The sequence below is a fragment of the Rhodnius prolixus genome, unplaced genomic scaffold, assembly GCF_049639745.1.
Source record: "Rhodnius prolixus isolate KJV_2025 unplaced genomic scaffold, Rpr scaffold_1, whole genome shotgun sequence".
Lineage (NCBI taxonomy): Eukaryota > Metazoa > Arthropoda > Insecta > Hemiptera > Reduviidae > Rhodnius > Rhodnius prolixus.
The window spans coordinates 53,757,387-53,781,193 of NW_027411581.1; the positions used below are offsets into that span (position 1 = coordinate 53,757,387).

Here is a 23,807-nt window from a genome sequence, read left to right on the forward strand (position 1 = left end):
CTTTCTTTGTTTGTATAACTTGTCACATATTTATTTAAGTAGTAGTAAATATTCAATTAATCATAAATTTTTGCTAAATAAGGAGTCTTTACTTTAGTTACTAACAAAAAACGTACCTTGTTTCTGGCCAGAACTTTGATGAAGGGTGTTACCGTTAGTTTGCGGCTTCCCATTGTGTTGGGCTTGCTGCTGCGCTACAGCTGCCACGACAGCCGCTTGGACGATGTTCCCAGCTGTCAGTTCTACAGCCAGTCGACCACTCTCTAATACCGCATTGGTCACCTGTTCACCAACCACGGAGGCTAGCTCGGACGGTGAATTCTTAACATGATTATTTGTTGTCGTTGTTGAAGTTGTAATCACAATATTTTGAGGTTTATCGCCGCAAGTAATTACTCCGTTGCATAATACTTCCTCATTTGATTCATGCTGAACCTGTTTTAAAAATGAAATTTGATATAAGTCGATTTAAAAAAAAAAATCGAAACTCAAAAAGACTATAAAAAAAATTCTCTAACCTCAGTTATTCTGTTTAAAGACTGCGACTGCCTTAATCTTGTTTCGCCTCTTACTCTGCGGCCGCCTCCGCTAGTTCCTCCGCCACTTCCAGTAGATTTAGTATTACTTCCACCTCCATCATCACCACCACCAGAACTACCACCTCCATTACAACTGTCATCACGACCTCGTCCTTAAAATTAGAGAAAGTTATATAAAATTATTATGAAAACACAGCCAGAAGATTAACATCCATTTGTTTTTAGATAGAGGAGTATGTCATGTCACTTTACGGAACAGATCAGAATTTAACAGAATTCCTTATTTAAAAAAAAGTTTCTTTAAACCACTTGGACCCTCTTCTGAATAGATTATTTCGATCCACACTGTGAAACGCAAATTGTAGATTAAATGATCCAAGTGACATGTAACGTCCGGAAATAAAAAAAGATTCATTTCACCTATTCGTTTTTCCACTTTCAATTTGTGTCTTTGCTAAATGAGAAGTGATCACTTACTAGGAGTATGACCACCGAATGTGCCATTAGGTTCCTGGCCACCGGTGTTTCCTCCTCCATCTCCAGGACCCCCTCGATCTTGGGGACCTCTTCCACGTCCTAGTGATTTCCCGCTTCCTGTTTAGCAAAGTAGTCCAGCTATAATAAAAACTAGGTGACTGTAAACTATTATTGAAAAACATTTAGCGTACCTTTCCTTTTATTTCTACCTTCAGAATCTTCATCACTTGCATCAGAAGAACTACAGGAGGCTGTACTTCCTTTCCTTAATTTACCTCTACGTTCGTACCTGCAAAACATAATAATAATAATAATAATAATAAATTAGGTATTTCTAATGAAAATAATATGACAGAAATTTATCAGAATACACTACCTGGATATATTATTATTATTGATACCAGCTAGCTGGGGCGAGCTGATGGCGTTTCCTATTGGAGAGGGCAGTGTTTTGACAGTTCGGACGGGAGTCTGCCCTCCTGTATTCGGCCTCAGAGGCTCGGGAACTGTTGCTGCCTGTCAAGAAGAAAATCAAATTTAGTTTGAGCTCTTATTTGTGATGAACACTCACAATCTATTTCACTATTTTCAAAGTTTATTGTGTTGGTACAGCGCACGTCGCTTGCTCAATTTGATGAATTGAAAGTGTTCTGAACAGCGTTAGATTAAGCATCAATGAATATGATGCGATTTAAATTCACTGATTATTGGAAAGTGGAATGGACTCTTCTTCCGAGACTTTTTGTCCCTTCGGTTACCCCAGTCAAACAACATTTACTACACATATATTGTTATTATTACCCATATTATTTATTTCAAAATTACCTGTCTCAAAGTTGTATGCAAATCCAAAGCTTTACACACGACTTCGTTACTACTGCTTCTGTCTCGGCACTCTTCTTCATCGTCTTCCGTTACTATTGAGCATTTTCGGCTTCTCTAAGGGCAGAGGGAATTAAAAAATAATATTAAATGCATACAATTACTATTCACAAAACTGATTCTGAAACTCATTTCACTTGAAATAAAAAATTTTAAAAATCTGAAAAGAAGTTTAAAAAAAAAACCTACTTGGGCTAATTCACCAACACCTCTGGATACACTCAGAATGTTTGGAGTAGTTGTGGTAATTGTATTATCGTTCTCATTGCAAGGTTCCAGCCTCACAACAGGTGCAGATTTTCTGCTTAAATGTAAACAAGGAAATTATTATTATTTTTTTTTAATTGGACAACGAAAATTCTGAGGAAAATGTTAGAACTGTGTGTTCAAAGTGCTTTTGACTGTATAGATATTTTAATGATTTCCGCCACGCCCCTTTCATACAGATTTATGATGAGCAAAAGTTTTGGAATAATTATGTAATACTCCAAAATATGCAACTTTTTATTGAGTATTTACTCTACGCTAACGTGCACCATAAGTAAGATAGTAATTGAAATAATATGCTCTGAGAAGTTTGAATGGTAGTCATCCAGGACATGATTACCAGAACGGTGGCTCAGTCGTCTTCCCTGGAATTGACAGAAGTATGTTGTGAATAGGTTTGTTGCAAGAGGATTTGGTTGTGAGGGTGACGAGATTCGGAAAGTTCAAATATAAATGGAATCTTTAATCGTTATATCAGCATGAATTGACTGAATTGAACTGATTATTGACACAAAAAGAAGCATTCGTGATTCGATAAAGGATTTTCGATACTATTGTTTGTAAGCAGTTAATAATGAACTTTTTTGCTGGGACGTATAGTTTGGCCCAAAACGGTGCTAGGGCTAAACAGAATAGACGTCCTGCTTCTTTCAACATTTGATTACGTAATTTGGTTAGGTACGTGAGAATTCTATTTATATGTATTTAGAAACTAAAATGAAAAAGGCGAAAAAAGTACAATGAACTTCCAAAACATACGCTTGCAGCAGACCATTTGAATTAAAGTTTAAAGTTGTAATCACCCAATTTGAAAAAACAAAACTCACGGTATCGGCTTAACTTGAGGTTTAGGATTTAGTGACTTCAGTTTTCTCTCTGCCAGCAGGTAATACGTAGCGGTAATGTAATTGTACTCATTCTTCTCCAGAGATCTGAAAATGATAGTAAAATTTTTAATATCTTAATTAATTAACTAATTTTATAACCATTATCATTATCACAAATTAAAGTAAAACCAAAAGAACAAATAAAAGAATACAAACTCTAATAGATCCTCCTTTGTGCAAATATTCCCTTGAACCATCTTATGGACAATAAGTGCATGATCAGTCTCAGACAATGTCCTGTAGGACACTAATGGTAGATCAGATGTTATTAGATTGTTCTCTTGAAATAACCATGGATCGGATGCAATTTCATCTAATGTGGCTCGCCTTTCTGGATCTCTAACTAACATTCTGCCTATCAGTCTGAAAAATTAATTATTTATTTATACAAAAATTCGAAACTTACTAAACACTTCAATAGACATAGAAAGAGATAATTATTTAATATTCTGTTTCTTATGAAATTATCTTCTTTCTTTAAAGTTTTTCAAACAAAGAATTCCACATTAGATTGATTTGGACTTCTAAGACAATTAAAATTAGTTTTTTTAAAATTATTATTCCCCCAACAATTAAAACCGAGATGGGAAAACCAAAGTAGTTACTCTAATCCCACACGATTTACCTTACTAAGATGCAAATTAATTTTTTTTTCTTTTTTAGATTAAATCTTACGGTGTTATTAATGAACTTTTATATACTTCATCAAATCAGAAATATTACCTGCTGTAACTGCTCAAAAATTATTGAAGTCCTTGATATTTAAACAAACAAAAAAATATTGTAACTCGTAGTTCATGTAACATTGGATTATCGCAAAAAGTGGTGAGCCACACTTTTTCGAAAACCTTTATTTATTTAAGCCCCACTGTTTTCCGCCAACTTTCATTTCTCTAAAACATTTAAATCTTCTTCTCTTTTGGTTTGAAGAGTTTTAATGAGATCCAAAACAAGTAATGGACCATGGGCATTATTTCAGCAAAATCAAGAAGGAAAAGTTTTTTTCAATCGTATAAGTTGTTATAAGGGGAATCTGAAGTCTCGCATAATCGAGCTGGAAGTCAATTCCTTCCCTTTTGAAAAATTCCGAGCGATTAGTTCACATTTCCTGGGCTAGTTAGCCAAATCGAGAACACTTCTCAGAAGGTATTCTTTCATTACTAGGGAGAAGATGAATCTATATAAACACCTATTATTAGACTTAATCATACAGCCTGTTTAGTTAAAGCATCAAAAAAGAGATTGCAATTCGGTCTGCAAACTACCTTTCGTTAAGTTCACGAGAAACCCTACAATCGTACCTATTTACGCCATTCATTACCATTAGTAAATTGATTTCGCTACCACAAGAGATGCTGCCATCTCTCGGACCGTCATCTTTCTCTTTATTAATAAAGATATCTTCATTAACTGGAAGAGAAGGACAACCAGAACGTTTTTCTCGATTTCAAGGTTACATTTTTCTTATTTGTGGCCGGAATTCCATTTGATAACTATTTATTCATTTAGAAATAGGCAACTGCTTCTCAGTTTACTTTGGCAAAAACTTTTCGGGACAACCATATTAAATTCATCAAAACTTTTCGTGTTTATAATAAATATATTTGAATTCAGTGTAACGCTCTTAACTAACCTCTTACAAGCATCCGACACATGATTGGAGATATTATATTTACAGTCCATGATCATGGTTAAAGTTTCTGAATCGTTGGCCTCTTGGAATGGCGCCTGTCCGCAGACCAACATGAATAGAATCACTCCTAAAGACCACACATCTGTAACAGATAGAAACACATTTAATGACACAACTATTATAAGAAAAATGAACTCATACTCATTCCTAGAAAATTTATAAATTTATTTTCACGCCAAGTCCACATTCACTGAGAATCTGTACCACTTTGTGTCAGATTTATTAATAATATTGATGATTGACCTGAGAGATCTCTAGGGAAAACTAAGACATTACTTTTATTTTATCTTCTATCAACACAAACTAAACTCAAGTGGTTGATATAGTATTGATGAAAGCTTCCACTAGTAACTGGGCACTAAGACTGGACAAACAGTAGCTAACAGAAAGACTCGTGTCCATGAAATATATATGCGGCAGTGTAAACAGGCTAGCTGTAAATAGTTGAGCAGCGATGAAGGCTTGACAGTAGTACAGGCACTGAGTATCTGCCCCCTAACGCACCCACAGCAGTCAGCAGTATGCTCTGACGAAGCTGTAACCACGCTACGTTAAACATTTGCACTTCCTACCGAAGCTATAATTATGATTATGTGATTATAATAGAGGAAATAATTGTAATAAAATCTGGCTCACTGAATAATCTGGAGCTACTTTCTCCTGCTACAATTCTCAAACTTCTAAATTGTGTAAAATATTAGTCGACTTTACAATTATCTCTCTGGAACATTACTGTAGTAATCACTAAAACTATCACTAGATCACTCGAATCAGCTGGAATAAGTCAATTTCAAAGGCTAGATCACAAAGGTTGTGTTTCATTACACAAACTGAGGGGCCCATGTCAAATGTGTCATCAAAAAGAGACCCTAAAAGACTAGTCACTTAAAAGATGTCCACTAATACTAAAAGCATTTGATGGTCACGTTTAAATCACTGGGCCCAGTTATAATTATTTTAGGTAAAAATTGGAAATAAAAGTCTTAGGAGTCGTTCGTTCTTGAGATATCCGATAATATTCTCAACCTATGCGATAAATTTTTCGAATTCGATGAAAAACCAAAGAGACTACTTGATAAATCAATTTCCAAAATGTGTTCATCACTATATTTTTCTTAGTAGACAGTAAGAAGAGATAGTAAACGTGAGTGGATTTAAGTGAAAAAATAATTACTATTGATTATTTAGTATATTCGAGTTAAGGTCAAATGGAGCACCAAACATCAATATTACAAACTGGAATATCATAATACTTGCATTTCCATCAATATTTCCACGAAGTGCACGAAATTTTAGATATATTATAATTTTCTTATCTTTTCCCTTGCTGATAACGGGTCAAACTTTTAGAAATATCTTCGTTGGAATACCCCCCCTCTATTTAAAAAAAAAAAACCCTGCTGACAACATTCACAAATGTTTTATACTTGAGACCATTTTCAATACACTACTGTAAATAATGCCTCACGGAGACCCTCATAAGCTGAGAGAGTGCTACAGGCAAGAAATGTAAGTGACATTGCAGTTGTTGGGCTTCTGAGGCAGCCAATTGTCTATCTTTGCTTCTCAAATTGATATAACGGAATTTGGAAAAGAAGAATAAAAACAACTAACTAAATTTTTTAATAATGAGTTTTTGAGAGAATTAGAAAAGCTGTTAATTATAAACTCTGTTTGGTCTTTGAAACAAAAAGATAAGATTGCTCGATTTTCAGCAGAACACAGATCAAGGAAACTGAGAAAAATCATGATGAAAATTTGCCCTGGATGACAAAAATACTTTTACAAATATTGGCGTTGATGGAAGTCGAAAACAGATAACAGAATTTATTCAAACTGAACAGATCTATTACAATATTTTATCAGAAGAGATAATGAAATATTATTTTTAAAAACTGAAGCCAATTCCTACTGAAAAATTATATTAAAAAAAGTGCTATTATATGTCACTTAATACTTACCGACAGCTGGAGCATCGTACGAGTCTCCAAGAAGTATTTCCGGAGCTGAATACGCCAAAGAACCACATGATGTTTCTAATTTTTGACCAGGACAAAATTTATTACTGAATCTAGAACAAAAAATTGAAAGAAAAATTTATTGAATATTTAAATGATAAAGGAATCAAAGAGAAGTAGTCTCTATCTGACAGCAAAGTATAATAAGAAAATGTTCTCAAGAGATAACAGGCGCTTGATAACCTTGGGCATAGTTTTGCTCTTATCTTTAAATAAACAAACAGAAAAATGTGGAAGGTAAAAAAAAAGATAACCTCGTAATGTAAAGTGAGGTTAAGTAGGGTTATCTATTTACAGGTTTGATTTATTATTTAGTTTAGTTCGTGTATATATTTAAAATTTAAAAACTTTTCATAACTTCAATAAGAACTGCAATAAAGCGTTGAAGCATTTTTTGGAGAAAGAGCAAAAAATGGAGAAGTTACGAAGCGGACATGGCTTCCAAGGTGAGCCATCCTGAGCTGATCTGAGCCTCTTGCCATGCAGAAAGTCTCGGCCCAGAATTAGGAGCTGAAGTAGGAAAGCATTAGCAGTTCTAAGTAGGATTCCATAGCGTCCCAGGCAGATGGAGCTGTAGTTTGGACAGATCCTAGTCCATAATAAGCTGGACACACTCATGTCAAGTCAATTCAACTACCTGAATTGGTTGGAAAACGAGAATGTACCAAATCGAACAAGGAACAAGAAGGAAATTTACTACGATCTTTCCTTCGAACCAACTTGACAAAGTGAATCTTTTAAGCACCTCATAGCAAAGGTACAAAAAAGCCTTAATTCGGCTCTTTTAGTTCGGCGTCCAGTGTTGGAAAACTGAAGCGATATCTTCCCAAACTTATTACCATATCCTCAGTCCAACCTAACAGACTGCTATCACAGATATAGGTGCGGTCAATACTCTGACATCATGCCTGCCTATATCTCTGGCTCAGTTTGAAAATCATGAACTAAGCGGAAGTTTTGAACGGAGACTGTTGGATGGAATTCGACTATGAAAGTACAAAAAAAAACAAACCCTGCACAAAACATGGCTGAAAATGTTTATCTCAAAACTATGCAACGTTCTTTTAATCCTTTGTGACCTTGTCAGTGCTCTGCTCTATACTATGACATTAATTTAAAGCCTCAATCTAACCTAAGTTCTAAGCATTCTAATTCATTCTAGCTTCATTAATAACTAGCCTATTCTAACTCCACTGAACAAGTCCTTGCCACATTTCTTAAACTGATCTTGAACCCGCTAAGTCGCTTGAAACGACGACGCCAAACGACCGACCTTCTAATACTTAGGTCCTAGTTCATGTCCTGATAGTCCCAGCTTAGCACGATATCTCTCAACACTCCTATCTGATTGTAGCGGAGGGGAATCAGAGAGAATCAGCAACCTCAAAAGAAACAGAGCACGATTTGTGACTTATATACTAAAACTTAATATTATCAGAATTTACATGTTTATTGTATATATACAAAGTAAGTAAATAAAATAATAATATTACCCGAAGTCCGTTAATTTGACTACACCAGCTCGTTCAAAGAAGACTACATTCTCTGGCTTCAGATCCCTGTGCACAACATGCAGCCGATGGCAATAGGAGATAGCTCTAACTATTTGACCAAAATATTCTCTGGCTTGCGGCTCTGAAAGACCAGCTTCATGCCTCATTATGTAATCGTAGAGATCTCCACCATCCGCTAGTTCTAATACCAAATACAGTTTAGTCTGCGTATCGATTACTTCATATAATCTCACAACGTTTGGATGTTGTACCAGTTTCATACAGCGAACCTGTAAAAGAGAAGAAGTTTTTTTGTTTATTTCAATTTATTTAAAAACACAATTAAAGCAAATTAGATTTGGAGAGAATCAGAGAATTAGAATAAGGCACAACTTGTAATCAAATACATGTCGAGTAGTCTCTACTCAAGCTGGGCTAGATCCACGATGTCGTAATTTATTCAACGTAAAAAAGTTTCTTAGAATGGCCGTATATTAATCTTAGCGAGGCGATTCTTAATCACCTATCTGTGATCGATAGTCCGGAGTCCTTCAGATTTACAATTAAAAAATTATTAATATTAAATTCTACACAACTTCGATAACTCAAGTACCAGTATAAACCGGTTCAAAATATAAACAATTATGAATAGCGTAATTAATAATCAATTTAATCATAAATTTAGAAACTACAATTACTAAATAATAAAATAACCGAAATAAACATTAAAATTATTGAGGTCAATGATTATTTCAAAATGCAACTTATTGTATCGTTACTTCATATCTTTATCTAATAAATTATAAATGGTTTAAGTTCATTCTTCGATTAAAGTAATTGTTATTTTATGTTGTAGTCAAACGTTTGTAATAATAAGTAATAAATAATCTGGCTTTATCGCAAATAATATAGTTTTCTTCAATTACATTCTCAATCTAGGTGTTCTTCCCACAATGTTATATATATGTAATATAAAATAAAGAAAATAAAGATATGCATATTTTTAGGACAGCTAATTATTCCAGTATTTTACCATAAGTAAAATTAGGGGGACTAAATTAAATTACAATTGAGAAATGAGTAAATATTGTTGAATAATCTACTTGTTATTAAATGTATGTTATTTGTGCTCACGAATATTTCGGTAAGACGAATTTAAGACTGAAATATTGTTTTGAATCCTCCGTGATTGAAATTTAAAAAGTGGCCGACTCTAACTTTGTTTTTTTCTACTTTAACATGCATGTATATGTGACTACTCAGAATAATTCATCACTCATTTTATCATAATTATAATAAAAAAATATTATGAATGAACTGGCCAGCATAAGGGTCTGTGACATCTAATAAATTCTAAAAAATGTGAAGGAAAAGTTAATGCAGTAAAATTACTTAAATTATATCAATGAAGTATTAATGAAATGTTGGGAACTGCTGATTTGTGTACCTTTTGGCGTTTAATCAACCCTTATACTTAACTTTTAAAACTGTAAGTTTTTGTTAAGGAGATTTTTGTACCTTTTGGATAGATTTTCCTTTTTGTCTATTTGCAAAGTTACGTCTGCTTTACAGATTTTTTAAAATTTGGAATAAGCTATTCTATCATTATAACCTGATAAGGTGTTAAATCGGAACCGTAACTACCACTGGAGAGATCTTTTTAAAGAATGATTATAGTTGCGGTCCCCAAACCATCCTCAATAACCATTTTTTTGAGAAAGCGTTTTGAATAAAATAGGAAGGTATTTGTACGTAAATAGCAAAATTAAACTGCGATTTCAGTACTTCCTTTTAAGAGGAGCAAGAAAAATAAACTGCGATTACAGTACTTCTCCCTAAAAGGCAAAGATTTTGAATCGAACGACAATTCATTCATAATGTAAATAGGTTCACCCATTGATAATTTTAACGATTGCAGTACTTCCTCTTAGTAGGTGTAAGAGCATGATGGCACATCACAGCCACGTAGAGGAGCTTTAATTACTGCTTCGTGCTAAATTTTATCAAAATCGGACTAAGCGTTATAGAAATATTGGTAATAATAGATTTAGAAAGGGCTTTACTTGGGTGGGGCAAACTCCCCTCCTTATAAGGCACAGCGTCGAGACTTTTAAAGTACAAATCTGTACAAAATTTCGATTCGAATGACACTTCATTCATGAAAATCGGTTCACGCCTCGATAATTTGAAATGATTGCTATACTTCCTCTTAACAAGTGTAAGAGCAGATCGTCGCTTTAATGTTAGGTAGGGGAGCCCTAACCCTATCATCCTACCAAATTTTATCAAAATCGGGCCAAGATTTACAGAGTAATTAGTAATAATAATTTTGGAGGGGGCCTTACATAAAGGGGGCTAACTCCTGTCCCATTCGATGTACAGGGCCGAGACCCCCAAAAGGCACATCTACATAAAATTCCGAATCGAATGACACCTCATTCATGAAAATCGGTTCACGCGTTTAGGCGCTACGTTGTTTACAAAAAAGGTAACAAGAACAACAACAACAACAACAACAAGAAGAAGAAGAAGAAGAAGAACAAGAACAAGAACATTTTTTGAAAAAGCCGTTTTTGCTCATTTTTGGCAACTTTTTTCTCGAAACCTATTAGATCTGGGTGGTTGCAAAAAAATTACAGTTATAAAGGAGGATTTGCCCTATATTATAAAGAAAATTTGGGAATTTTATCTTTTATAGAAAAATAGAAAAAAATTGTCAAAGTTGGCTGTTTTTCAACGTTACACTTTTTCGTGCAGTTTTTGATGGTCAACCCTTATACAACTGTCCTACCGGACAGTTTTAATAATTAACTTTCAGATGGTGGGGAAAAAATACACAAATTATTTACATATCTGTTTAAATAAATTGTAAATTAAAATAATTTATGTAAAACAAAAAACCTTCCTTGTATATTAAGTATACATATATAACACATGGGTGAGATAACATGTGTGTGGCCGTCATAACTTTCAGCCGCTGAAAGTATGAGTTCAGGGTAGATACTGTTGATGAGGACGGTAATATGTGGAAAGGATTTGGCAAACTTGGCATGTGTACAAGAATTTACTGTAGAACATTCACCAGGAGTGCATATGTATGTGTGACCTACATCCTATCTCTGTGTACATGTGTTTATCTAACCTAGAAATGTTCAGATAAATTTTCCACTCCAGGAAAATAATTGTATTAATAACAGTGAATGGGGAGGTTGTATTTATTTTGAGAGGAAGGTTATTGTGTGGAACAGAGTGGGAGGAAGAGAAATTGAGTCACCCAATATGTGGAAGACTTTGTTTTAGCTTTGCCTTGTCTCGTATGTCCATACTTTCTGTAACGACTGCTTCTTTTTAATATCATTGCGAAGATTCTTCCGTGTTTAATTTAGTAAAACCTCTTGGATTCGAACTATGGACCGATAAAGAGGGGTAGAAGAGTCAAGAACCTCGATCTAGCATAATTGAAGTATCAAAAAGTGGTATTCAAAGAATAAAGTAGAACCGTTCTAAACATTTTACCAACTGTACTCCCAGTGCTGAAGTATTATCCCTGCACTAATGTTTAGTAAACTGAAATTAAATTTTCAATGATTGGATTTATGTAATATTTCGATAGCCACGAACGGGAGTAAAGGAAGGTCGTGTGAGTGTGAAATACATATTTTCTTCTTATAAATGTATTTTATAATTAAAATCTACGCAAAAAAAATTACAGCAGAACAAAAATAAAAACAGTAATGAAATCACAGCGGGGCGTAGTCCATTAGGTCGGATAAAAGAGCCGTCAATAGCAGGCACTGCAGTCTGTTTAGATCGATATGCACTGCACTAAATACTCCTTTAAAACGGTGAACTGTAGTGTTAGTTCTGTAATGTTGATATCTTTTCTTTTTTTTAAGAATTCTCTACTCTAAACAGAGAATTTTGAGGCATGACTTTATTGCTAACCAAGATCCAAGATCTAGGTCGACGAACTCCCAAGTCTTCAAATGAGATGCTAGTAAAGAACGTAAAATTTTAATCAACTAAAACCACAAATGGTTCATCGTACAAAAAAAGGAATGAAATTCCTGTGGTATAGGAGTTAATGTCGCCAGACAATCGTAGTATTGTTTACAAGACCGCAATTCGACCTAATCATATCTAGACATGACGAAGAATGCAAGAACTGGAAATGGGAATTCATGTAACATGAGTAAACGAAATATATAATAAAGGGAAATATGTATTCGAACCTTAGAAGCGACTATTTCCAACTATGAGTTCACGCTGATAAGGGTATTTGCGCTGCTGATCTCTCCGTGTTCACTGCAAGTGATTATAGGTGACAGCAGTTGCTTCATGCACAACTACATTTACGTACAAGTGTTTGCGAACATTATCTCACATTTAGAAACAAATAGATTTTGCCCCCAAATAAATGCAAAAATTAAAGTAGTAAAGAAATAAAGAGTAGATCAGTTTTCAGTTTCAAAGACAACAAAGGGTACATCAGACAATGTTCTTAGAAAGTGCTGCTTAATGAACGGCCCCACAATGGATTTAATTGGGGGGATGTACCGCAATCATTCTTTGGAGTGCCACACAGGACCTTACAATAATCCACACAATTTAGGATCAGAAAATTCTCAGAATCTGAGAATCTTGCTGAGAAGCATAGTTATTGCAATAATTTCTTATAATAATCTCTTAGGCAATCCATACATATTTAAAATATATTGACCTAATTTAAATTTTAACGGCACTTGCCAAGAATTCTTTCACTAGAAAGACTCTACTATTATGAGCAAGATTTTTATAGCACGCACCGTCAATATCCTAGACTTGTGCCTCACTTTCACCATAACCGACATTAAATAGCTGCAGTTTATGTTTAACTTTAATTATATTAAAAGAAATTAATTATCTATTTAAAATCTGGAGTGACTTTAAATCACACTGAATTTGTTGAATAATTAACAAAAAATTTTCTTCTCATACGAAATTTAAGTTAGCATTGTGGTCTTGATAGGTAGAGGTGCTACTTGCACAGATATTGGTTCTGATAGATTCGGATACCTTGCGACTACTGTGATGTTCCTGTTGCTGTTGCCTTCTTTATTAGCTTTTACGTATTTGTTTTATGTATTTGACGCGTCAATATCTAAGGTCATTGGCGCATGGAGCTTTTCCAGTGCATTGCTGCCCTCGTTAAAGACAACTCTGTCCAGCACCGGATAGTAAGCTGTAAGAAGCTCCTAGAAAGAGAAACTCAGAGGACCAGCAGCTGGATTTGAACCCAGGATCTCCGCGTTGGAATCAAGTATACGTTAACCGTTGAGCTGATTCGCCCCTCCCAAAGTTTAATGATTATTTCAATTTTTAGTTCAATTTAACTTTTTACACAAAAGTTTTTTACATTCCCGTTAATTGCCTCACTTGCTGGTTATTTAATGTTTAAGTTTTACTTTCAAAACTCGATAAATCCGTTGTTTTCGATCCCCCTAACTCTAAAAGCTCCATGTACAATAATTAATTATAATATTGACTGTAACTAAATGAAATAAGTTTTAATTTAAAAAGTTCCCTCAACTCCGAAGGCCATTACAATAAATCTATTGTGTTCCATTCTTTATATTTTGTGCGCCGAGCTTAAACTTTATTGAATTATGTTCATTTAGTTTTAATAAGATAGCATTATAGATTTATTAAATCAATAAACTTGTTAACACTATTTTATGTCGCTAGTGATAGACTTTCTCTGTCTGCTCACTAGAGAAAATATGCGATCAAATTTAAGAATGGAGTTTACACCGGAAACAGTAATTTGAGTTTTTGTGAGGAAGAAAAAAGTAGAAACCAAAAAACTTCAGAAATGGTTTTTAAGACCAAAAATGAAGCCAAAAGTGAGGGTACTTGAGCCAGTTGATCAAGAATCGTGCCCGCCGAGTGATTCGCAACCTTGAGACGAACTGGAGATCCAGAACTGCCAAGTGCTGAAGGACACCAAAAGAGATAATGCCCAATAATAGCAATGACTGCCCGGATTAGTCGCAGTTTTCTCTGTTTGTAAATTTTTATGTCCAGTTTTCCTCTTTTTCGTCGACAAAATAAAACAATAAATGCAAATATGAGAACGCGGTGACATTTTCCCTAGAAATAATAATTATTTGTTTACTAAATTCCCATCATTTATATGTAGATTATAAAAATTAAAGAGACGGGCGTCTTGGGAGAGAGAATCTGTAGCAAATATTTGAAGGTCATGCAAGGAGAATGGCAGCGATCTCCGCACCACCAAGAATTCCTTTGTGTACTCATTATGTATGGATGTCATAAACTCTTAGGAATTAATGTACTCCTAATTAATACAAATATATTCATCAGTCTAATTATGCAAATATTTCGTTCCCACAAAAACAGGGGAAAAATCTACAATGATTTTCTCACACGGCTTTCTCTTACTAACCTTTGCAAGGTTTTTCTCTGGCTAATCTGCATGCCCAGAAGGCCAAAAAAAAAAAAAAAAAAAAAAAAAAAAAAAAAAAAAAAAAAAAGTTTTTTTCAATCTTGGGTATTTCAATTAAGTGGTATTTTGCTGTAGGATTCCTGTAAGTAGAAGGCGTTTAAACGGGAATTATGTCATCCCAGAAATCCTCTTTAAAATCACTTTTCATTCTAAGAATTTCAAACAAAACCTGAGTGACATTACCTGAAGCCTGAACAGAATTCGTTCAAGAAATATTCCCATTTCCGGTCAAATTCTTCTTCTTCAAACTCGAAATTTTATCTTTAAGATTAAATCCAAAAAACACTGCGTTGATGTCAACACGGTGATATGCCTTAAAAGGGAAATATCTACCGTAACACTTAGTCGAGTAACGACCATTTTCAGACCGGCTTTACGACTAACTACCACCGAATAGATGTCGTGGATCGGAGGCTGGCAGCTATCATACTTTTCCTTAAAACTTTAATTTAATAGATAAGTCAAATCGAATGCTTAATCCGAGAATCAAACCCGATATGCCACAATATATCTCAGCTTTGCGGGACTCGCCTCTAATCATAGAAGTGCTATGATTAGAGTACCATAGAGGTGCCTCCTTTATCATCTGATTGTCAGGAAATCGAAGAAAGTTCAAATTGGATCCTTCGACTAGAAGCCACCTGACGATTAAGGGTTTTGACAGAATCGGCCCCCATCAGCAGAGACCACCTTTCTGTGATAATTTTTCAGTTTTTGGAGATTTTTCTGCCTCCCACGGTTTTCTTAACATCCTTGTGCCCACTGCAAATGGATCTATAATTTTTATTTGAAACTTTTACCCAGGAAAATTCATTTCCCAGCTGCTCTGGATTAAGCTACTCATCAATATTTAAGTCTTTATTTCAATTTACACGTAATTACGGCCTTAACAGTATTAATCAATTTTGTAAGTTCCGTCCAGAGGACCTCAAAACTGTATGCAAAATTTATTTTCCGAGAAACTCCATTCTCGAAAATTAAAAAAAAAAATCACAATATATCATTTCATCAGTAACTTAGGAGAATGTGCAAAATTGGGTACATTATCTAAATAAGTAATGGGAACAATGTAAAATTATATTCACGAGGACAAAGTGGCAATAAATATGTAAGGAAGTCGAGTGTTTGAACAGGAAGTGATGTAATTGCAGCAATAAATACCGGACGCAATGTTAGATGCAATTGAATTTAAAATAGTTAACTCAGTTTTAAATGAAAGTTGTTAGCATGTGATACGTTTGTCACATGAGAGGTAAATGTGGGTGACCTTGAATTAAGTGCTGAATGTTTGGTGTGTTAGGTATCATTTGTCAGTAGGTATCAGTATTATGTTCAATCGTTATATTAACTATGGTAACTATTTAATTAAAATAATATTGGGTATTTCAAAATCCAGGCGCCATGATTGCTGAGTAGTTAGTTATAGGCAATTCCCGCAAAGCTCGGCTGTATTGCGTGCGAGTAGAACTACAGCCTTTTTGTTTTATAATTATTTTATTTTACTATTTATTTATTATTTATTGTTATTAATGAGAATTCTTTCAGTGAAGTATATTACTTTTGCAATCCACCTCATGATGACAATAAAGAATTGTTTTAATTCATTACATAAGAAGAAGTAATGTGATCGAGTGTTCGCCGAAAAAAGTATCTCTTGATGTCCAAAAAAGTTCAAAGCTTTAAAGAAAATTGATGGAAACTGTATTAATGGTTTCATTTGAGTTAAGTATTTCCAAAACAAGAAACAAAAAAATCGACAAATTAATTGAATGATCTACTAAAGAAATACAAAACTAGTTCACAAAGATAAATCTATTGTGGTATAGTTCACTATATAAATTCACTATAAAATAAAGCAGATTATAGAGCGGACAGATTTGCCTAAGTAGTGCGAGCCAGCCCAGCTGGTTCACTTAAGTGGGCTAAATAGCCTGTAGCAAGGTCGGAGGATTTAGTTAAAGCTATTAAGACTTTAACTCCACGGCCAGATTTACGATAAAGTCACCAATTGGATTTACATTATCCATAATTTATTGGACAGGCTCCGCCCAATAGTAATTATTTAGTTTAAATCTTGTAAATAAATAATGGAGGGGTACACTCCCACGACTTCCTGTAATAGTCCGATAGTAACTGTTCAGATTTTCATAAAAAAAAACGCAAGAATTTAGTTTTTAGTTTCATTCCAAGAGACTCAACCAAAGAGGCCTATATTTATCCTTAACAAAAACTTACAGTTTAAAATGTTAAGTATAAGGGTTGATTAAACGCCAAAAGGTACACAAATCAGAAGTACCCAACATTTCATTAGTACTTCATTGATATTATTTAAGTAATTTTACTGCATTAATTTTCATTAACATTTTTTAGAATTATTAGATGTCACAGACCCTTATGCTGGCCATTTTCATCTACAATATATTTGTTCAAGTAGCACACCATTTAACTTAAATTGATTGACTGTAATATCTTTTTATCTATATATATGCATTTTAATAAAATTTGCATACTTTTTAGGACAGCTAATTATTCCAGCATTTTACTATAAGTAAAATTAAGGGGACTAAATTAAATTAAAATTGGAAATGAATAATTATTGTTGAATAATCTACTTGTTAGTAACTGTGTGTTATTTGTGCTCACGAATATTTCGGTGAGACGAATTCAAGACTGAAATATTGTTTTAGATCCTCCGTGATTCAAATTTTTTAAACAGTAGCCGACTCTAACTTTGTCTTTTTCTACTTTAACAAGCATGAATATGTGTCAGAATAAAGGGCACATTAAAGAGAAATCATAAGAATAATTTGGAATAGAGTTAAAATAAAGTACCTATTTAATAACGAAGATATAATATACATTTTATAACAATTATAACAAAAAAATATTATAAATGAAGTGGCCAGCATAAGGGTCTGTGACATCTAATAATTCTAAAAAATGTTAATGAAAATTAATGCAGTAAAATTACTTAAATAATATCAATGAAGTACTAATGAAATGTTGGGTACTTCTGATTTGTGTACCTTTTGGCGTTTAATCCACCCTTATACTTAACATTTTAAACTGTAAGTTTTTGTTAAGGAGATTTTTGTACTTTTTGGATAGATTTTCCTTTTTGTCTATTTTGTATAGTTACATATCTGCTTTACAGATTTTTTTAAAATTTGGAATAAGCAATACTATCATTATAACCTGATAAGATGTTAAGTCGGAACCGTAACTACCACTGAAGAGATCTTTTTAAAGAATGATTATAGTTGCGGTCCACAAACCATCCTCAATAACAATTTTTTTGAAAAAGCGTTTTGAATAAAATAGGAAGGTATTTGTACGTAAATAGAAAAATTAAACTGCGATTTCAGTACTTCCTTTTAAGAGGAGTAAGAAAAATAAACTGCGAATACAGACAAAGATTTTGAATCGAACGGCAATTCATTGATGTAAATCGGTTCACTCATTGATTATTTTAACGATTGCAGTACTTCCTCTTGGTAGGAGTAAGAGCATGATGGCACTTCACAGCCACGTAGAGGAGCTTTAACCGCTTCTTCGTGCTAAATTTTATCAAAATCGGACTAAGGGTTATAGAAATATTGGTAATAGTTTTAGAAAGGGCCTTATTTGGGTGAGGCAAACTCCTCTCCTTATAAGGCACAGCATCGAGACTTTCAAAGTGCAAATCTGTACAAAATTTCGATTCGAATGACACTTCATTCATGAAAATCGGTTCACGTGTCGATAATTTGAAATGATTGCTATACTTCCCCTTAATAAGTGTAAGAGCAGATCGCCGCTTTAATATTACGTAGGGGAGCCCTAACCCTATCATCCTACCAAATTTTATCAAAATCGGGCCGAGATTTACAGAGTAATTAGTAATAATAATTTTGGAGGGGGCCTTACATAAAGGGGGCTAACTCCGCGCCCATTCGATGTACAGCGTCGAGACCCCCAAAAGGCACATCTACATAAAATTCCGAATCGAATGACACCTCATTCATGAAAATTGGTTCACGCGTTTAGGCGCTACGTTGTTTACAAAAAAGGTAACAAGAAGAACAAGAAGAACAACAACAAGAAGAACAAGAACAAGAACATTTTCTGAAAATGCCGTTTTTGCTCATTTTTGGCAACTTTTTTCTCGATACCTATTAGATGTGGGTTGTTGCAAAAAAATTACAGCTATAAAGGAGGGTTTGCCCCATATTTTAAAGAAAATTTGGGAATTTTATCTTTTGTAGAAAAAGAGAAAAAAATTGTCAAAGTTGGGTGTTTTTCAACGTTACGCTTTTTCGTGCAGTTTTTGATGGTCAACCCTTATACAACTGTCCTACCGGACAGTTTTAATATCCTGAATCTAGCAGGTTCAGCGAAGTCCAGGGGTTTTTTTATACCATTAAGTCGTTATCTCCACAAGATCTTCCTCAGCTCTCAGCGTCCACCTTAGTAAAGTCATTTACAATCACTGACCAAACAGAAGTAAGAGAAAGCCGGGTGAGTGGTTTAGACATTCACATCCTTTAAGAATCGAGTCAAATTATCGATATGTTTGCATGGAATAAATTATGCGGATAGAGGTGTCCAATCTCCCAAAAAATTCGAACTTGATTATCTTTTGTGTTAGCACCTCCAAGAGACCAGAAAGTTTTCGAGAGCAATGGTATTACTACACGGAATGGTTTTTCTCTTCTTTCTTTTTTATTCAAATTTTGTGGAAAAAAGATTTTCTTTAAAGCGATCAAGTTTAGAAGGACAAAAACTCGCTATCCTTCCCAGATTCTGAAATTTTACTGTTATCTTAATGTAGGGCCTGGTCTAACCTGACGTTAACCACGAAGGCACGAATAGATCTGAAAAAGATTGCAGTCTTTTGAACCTCCTCATCCAAAAAAGAAACTTTTATTAGAATTCCCCAGAGAAAATTCTGTAAAAAGCGTTTATGGTGAAAGAGGAGCTAGTTAGACATACATGACATATTGGTGTCATGTAAGGACTTATTAATAAAAGTAGGAAAATTCCAAGGACGAAGAAAATTAAGCCAACTGAAAATGACTTTAAAGAATGGGCCCTACGATTTCCCTCCGTGCCTACATTATCTAACACTTAGCTCCATAACTTTCAGGGTAATAATTTTACCAGCAAAATTAGTTTAATACCAGTTCTGTTGGAGAGAATTAGTGCTTCCTCCAGAACACATTTCAGTGTGATGTACGGCCATACATTATGAAGAATTAAATTTTCAAAAATTATGAGTTTAATCTAGAAAATTATATAGTAATTTTAAATATATATTGGGTTTTAATTTTCTAAAAAATACAAACTCTGGTTGAAAATTCACTTGCGATGGCAGAACTTACTCTCACAGACGTAAGAGTAAGTAAAAGCAACAAGAAAAGCTAGAACTATTTACGGGTTATATTTAGTAAAGGTTCATAATGGCCAATGAGTAAACCATAAAATTACGAGAGTAGATCATCTCCATGGCAACATGTGTCTATGTACGGAAGATTAAAGAGAATGTTGTTCTACATTTTTCCTCCTTTATGTTGGCCAACAGGAACACGCCTATATTAGGATAAGTACACGGTGATTCTACCGGAAACTAAAGAAAGTCACGCTAATAGACATGCGCAGGATATCTCTCTCTTTCCGTCTCTCGCTAACACACAGACACACATGATGCACCTGGTACGCATATTGTACTGAACATTCCACTTAGAGATTCCACGCTCTTTCTATTAGAGACACATCCGTTACTTGTCAATTTCTCTGACATTTTCAGAAAAAGGAAAATAGGCTGGTAAGATTTCTCTCTAAAGGAAGCGCAGTAGCTTTCTCCTGACAAAGACAGAAATGGAAAATGCATGAGAGTATTTCCGGAGCTTTTCCTACGGAAGCTATTAGTGGGATTGAATTTTTGTATAGCTCGCCAAGTTTACTGTGACACCACCCAATTTTGTTTAAGTCTGTTGTGCCTAGGCCCTCTGTAGTTCTCCCATTCTTTATATTAGTGAACTTTTGGTATAAAATTTTCAAGTAAAATTCTAAAATTGCAGATTTGCCTTCAGTTTTTCCTAATTTCTTAATAATTGTTTTTTTTAAATAGTTACCGGAATCAAGAATCTCTTTAAAGTGCCAGTTCAAAACAAGTTACGTTACTGTCTCAAAGCCATAGTAACTTTAAAGCGCAGTTTCGCTAATAAATTTTAAGTTTTAAAGGGAAACAGGAAAAAAGCTCCATTAATTTGCAATTAAGCTTGATGTGCTGGCAAGTACTTATTTTACAGTCAATTTCATTTTTATTAACAAGGAAATTCCAGAAAAACTTGTTCTAGAACGAGAAGTATTCCAAGGGCAATAGATGTAACTCGAAAACTCTAAATAGAAACCTGGTTGATTAAGGTGTTCCTAAGTGAAGCACAGTCAAATATCTTTTTAAATATATTTATTTGTAAACATATAAATTTGTCAACAATAAATTAATGCAAATTCGTGTGCGGGCAGACATATTAGATTAAAATTGAATTTATCCCATGGCATACTAAATTGAATTTATCCCTTGATGTACTTCCTCTAGATCTAAATTTAAACCTCGCCATGCGACCTAACCAATGTACGTAATGTAAAACAAATTATGCCCCCTAATTGAGAACATCCTTGTTGCCATATAACCGACCTCACATTGAACAGTCTATTTGCACAGAAGCGTACTTGACAATTTATCTAATAACAGCTTCCGTTGTATGAGGATGTCTAAACGAAGAACTTAATTGTTTGCAAGTATCACTCTCTTCGTCAAGCTCCGCAACCTCTTTATTTACAGAAACCTTTCTGAAGTAATAAACCATTACCATTGATTAAATCTGCTTAGTATTTTTTTTTATCTTTGCTAGTTCTGCATGACTGGAATAGCAAATTTTAAAGGAACTCCAAGACACTGGCCAACAACAGCCGGCATAGAAAGATTCCTTAACTTTGATACCGCCCACATGTTGTTTTGAAAATTGATTTGAGTCAGAATCGGAAGTTCTGCCACAATCAAAATCTCTACAGACCTGTAGCCAACAAAGCATCTGGATAACTTCCTTACTAGTGGAACTTTAACCAATGAGGATCAGACAAAGACGGTAATCGTCAAATTCCTAGAATCCTGAGGATCAAATTTTTTCAGCGACAGAATAAATCGATTTGTTTCTTGGCTAAGGCTAATGAGGAGCAAGTGTTAGTCAAGTTATACAATTTCGAAATTAGTATTATAACCTAATAGTATTATTGGCGTTGACTCCCTCTGTCTGTCATTATTTACAAGCTCCTCTGATCTTAAATAATAAGAGTAATTAGCGATGTTATATAATGCCTATTTGACTCACCTAGGCACGTGTATTTAAATCTAACAAAGTGATTACACATAGAACGGTTATCATAATTAATTCTAAAGTTAGAAAATCTGCATTTTCAAATAATTTAAAGCGAAAAAAATTATTTCAAATTTAAATGAAAATAATGTTAGCTGGAAAATAATTAGCTGCGAGTTATGCGATTCAGATCACGTACACAGATATATCTGGACAATCTAGTCTCTATTTATTTAACTACGTGATTTTGTTTTATTTGTTACTTTACATTTATGCTATTAGAGATAGAAAAGACGGGTAGAATCACGTTAGATGATTTCAGTTTAGTTATGCCCAAGGTGAAGCGCAATACAATTCAACGGAAATGCACACCCTTAGTTGCTCTAATAAAAATTCTTGTTTTATTAAGTGACAACTCATGACGAATATTCGGCGAATACGGTACTTAAGCTTCTTTAGTTCCATTAACCATTTATGGGTGGTAAATTAGTAAAATACCCAGAAATGGTTTCTTAGGCGTAAACCCATCTAAACTCTACTACCCTTCCAAAATCTAAAATCAATTTTACGTAAAATGAAGCAAAACTGACAAATTCTTAAAGGAATATTAGTATTAGTATATTTGTATATTTAATTCAGAACAATTGTTTTTAAAAAAATCGCAGAAAATTGATAAAATAAAATTAAAATTATGTTTGTAACGAACACCTACCTCTTGGAATAGATGCTCCTTGCTGAGACCATCTAATTTACTTTTATCAATAACTTTGACGGCCACTTTTTCGCCGGTGAAAACGTGTCGGGCCATCTTGACGACGGCATAGTGTCCTCGGCCGAGCGTGGTCTCCAGATCGTACAGGCCGGCAATCTTACCATCGTAACCTTTTGTGGCGCCCATACCGCCGACACCCCCGGTTGGAGCACCGCGGGAGCCGCGACGCTGCATCTCCGAGCACTGTAAACAACAATACATCCAAATTACACAACTTCTTAAAAGATTTAGAATTCTATTAATAAGAAAAGTGGGGAAAATATTTTTAGAAAACAGAAAAGGGCGCAATACCTATTATAACCTAAGAGCCTTCGGCACCTTAGAGTTTTAGATTGCTTCATTTTCCTTGCCATCGCCCGTATCTTGCAATCGTCTATCATTCTTGGTATCCATTTCTCCCTATAACGAGTATCTCGACATCATATTGTGTCTATCAACTATCTTGGTCTGTTTAAGAAATAATCAATTTGGGCCGACACCAGTTACCGATCGATACCCACTAAAGAAAGCTCAATAATATATAACAACAAAATCCGTCAATCAATAAATAATATTGGGTTGTTTCAAAAATGATAAGTTGATAAATATTTGCTTTAACAATAAAATATTTCTTTCTTAACAAGAGGGCAGGATATTGGCTAGGGATTAGGCTAGGAAAATATTGCACCCTAGTGTAGTGTCCTACTTCTACACTGTTTTCTACTTGCCCAAATAGACCTTTTTACGCCAAGCAAGAATGCAAGAACCGTTAGTTTACGTAATACGTTAGAAAACTCGGCAGCTCTTCTAGTCCACAAAGTAGTATAGAAAACAAGATATATGTTATTGTTGAAGTATTGCAATAAATAGTGACAACTTAACGTTGTCACCAAGACAAACTACAATTTGGGATAAAAAAAACTGTTTACTGCTCTTA

At 34.2% G+C, this 23,807-nt stretch overlaps 1 protein-coding gene and 1 long non-coding RNA gene across 6 annotated transcripts in view; one reads left to right on the plus strand and one right to left on the minus strand.

Moving 5' to 3' along the window:
* The window catches only part of LOC141462025 (uncharacterized), a 177,854-nt gene that overhangs the window by 120,954 nt on the left and 33,093 nt on the right, over positions 1 to 23,807 (plus strand). The gene's annotated exons all lie outside the window — the stretch shown is intronic.
* The window catches only part of Snrk (SNF related kinase), a 77,647-nt gene that overhangs the window by 13,524 nt on the left and 40,316 nt on the right, over positions 1 to 23,807 (minus strand). For 4 of the 5 annotated variants that reach the window (XR_012463072.1, XM_074143488.1, XM_074143503.1 and 1 more), the window contains 13 exons: positions 22,832 to 23,074; positions 8,257 to 8,546; positions 6,707 to 6,816; positions 4,686 to 4,827; positions 3,209 to 3,415; positions 2,993 to 3,097; positions 2,088 to 2,199; positions 1,842 to 1,955; positions 1,393 to 1,532; positions 1,208 to 1,305; positions 1,017 to 1,133; positions 519 to 691; positions 117 to 435 (listed from right to left, as the gene is read on the minus strand). Coding sequence is in view for 4 of the 5 variants with exons in the window: in XM_074143488.1 (XP_073999589.1) it covers positions 117 to 435; positions 519 to 691; positions 1,017 to 1,133; positions 1,208 to 1,305; positions 1,393 to 1,532; positions 1,842 to 1,955; positions 2,088 to 2,199; positions 2,993 to 3,097; positions 3,209 to 3,415; positions 4,686 to 4,827; positions 6,707 to 6,816; positions 8,257 to 8,546; positions 22,832 to 23,065 (2,161 nt within the window). In the remaining variant the exon portion in view is untranslated. The remainder of the gene's footprint in view (positions 1 to 116; positions 436 to 518; positions 692 to 1,016; positions 1,134 to 1,207; positions 1,306 to 1,392; positions 1,533 to 1,841; positions 1,956 to 2,087; positions 2,200 to 2,992; positions 3,098 to 3,208; positions 3,416 to 4,685; positions 4,828 to 6,706; positions 6,817 to 8,256; positions 8,547 to 22,831; positions 23,075 to 23,807) is intronic. The other variant, XM_074143521.1, reaches the window with a different exon arrangement.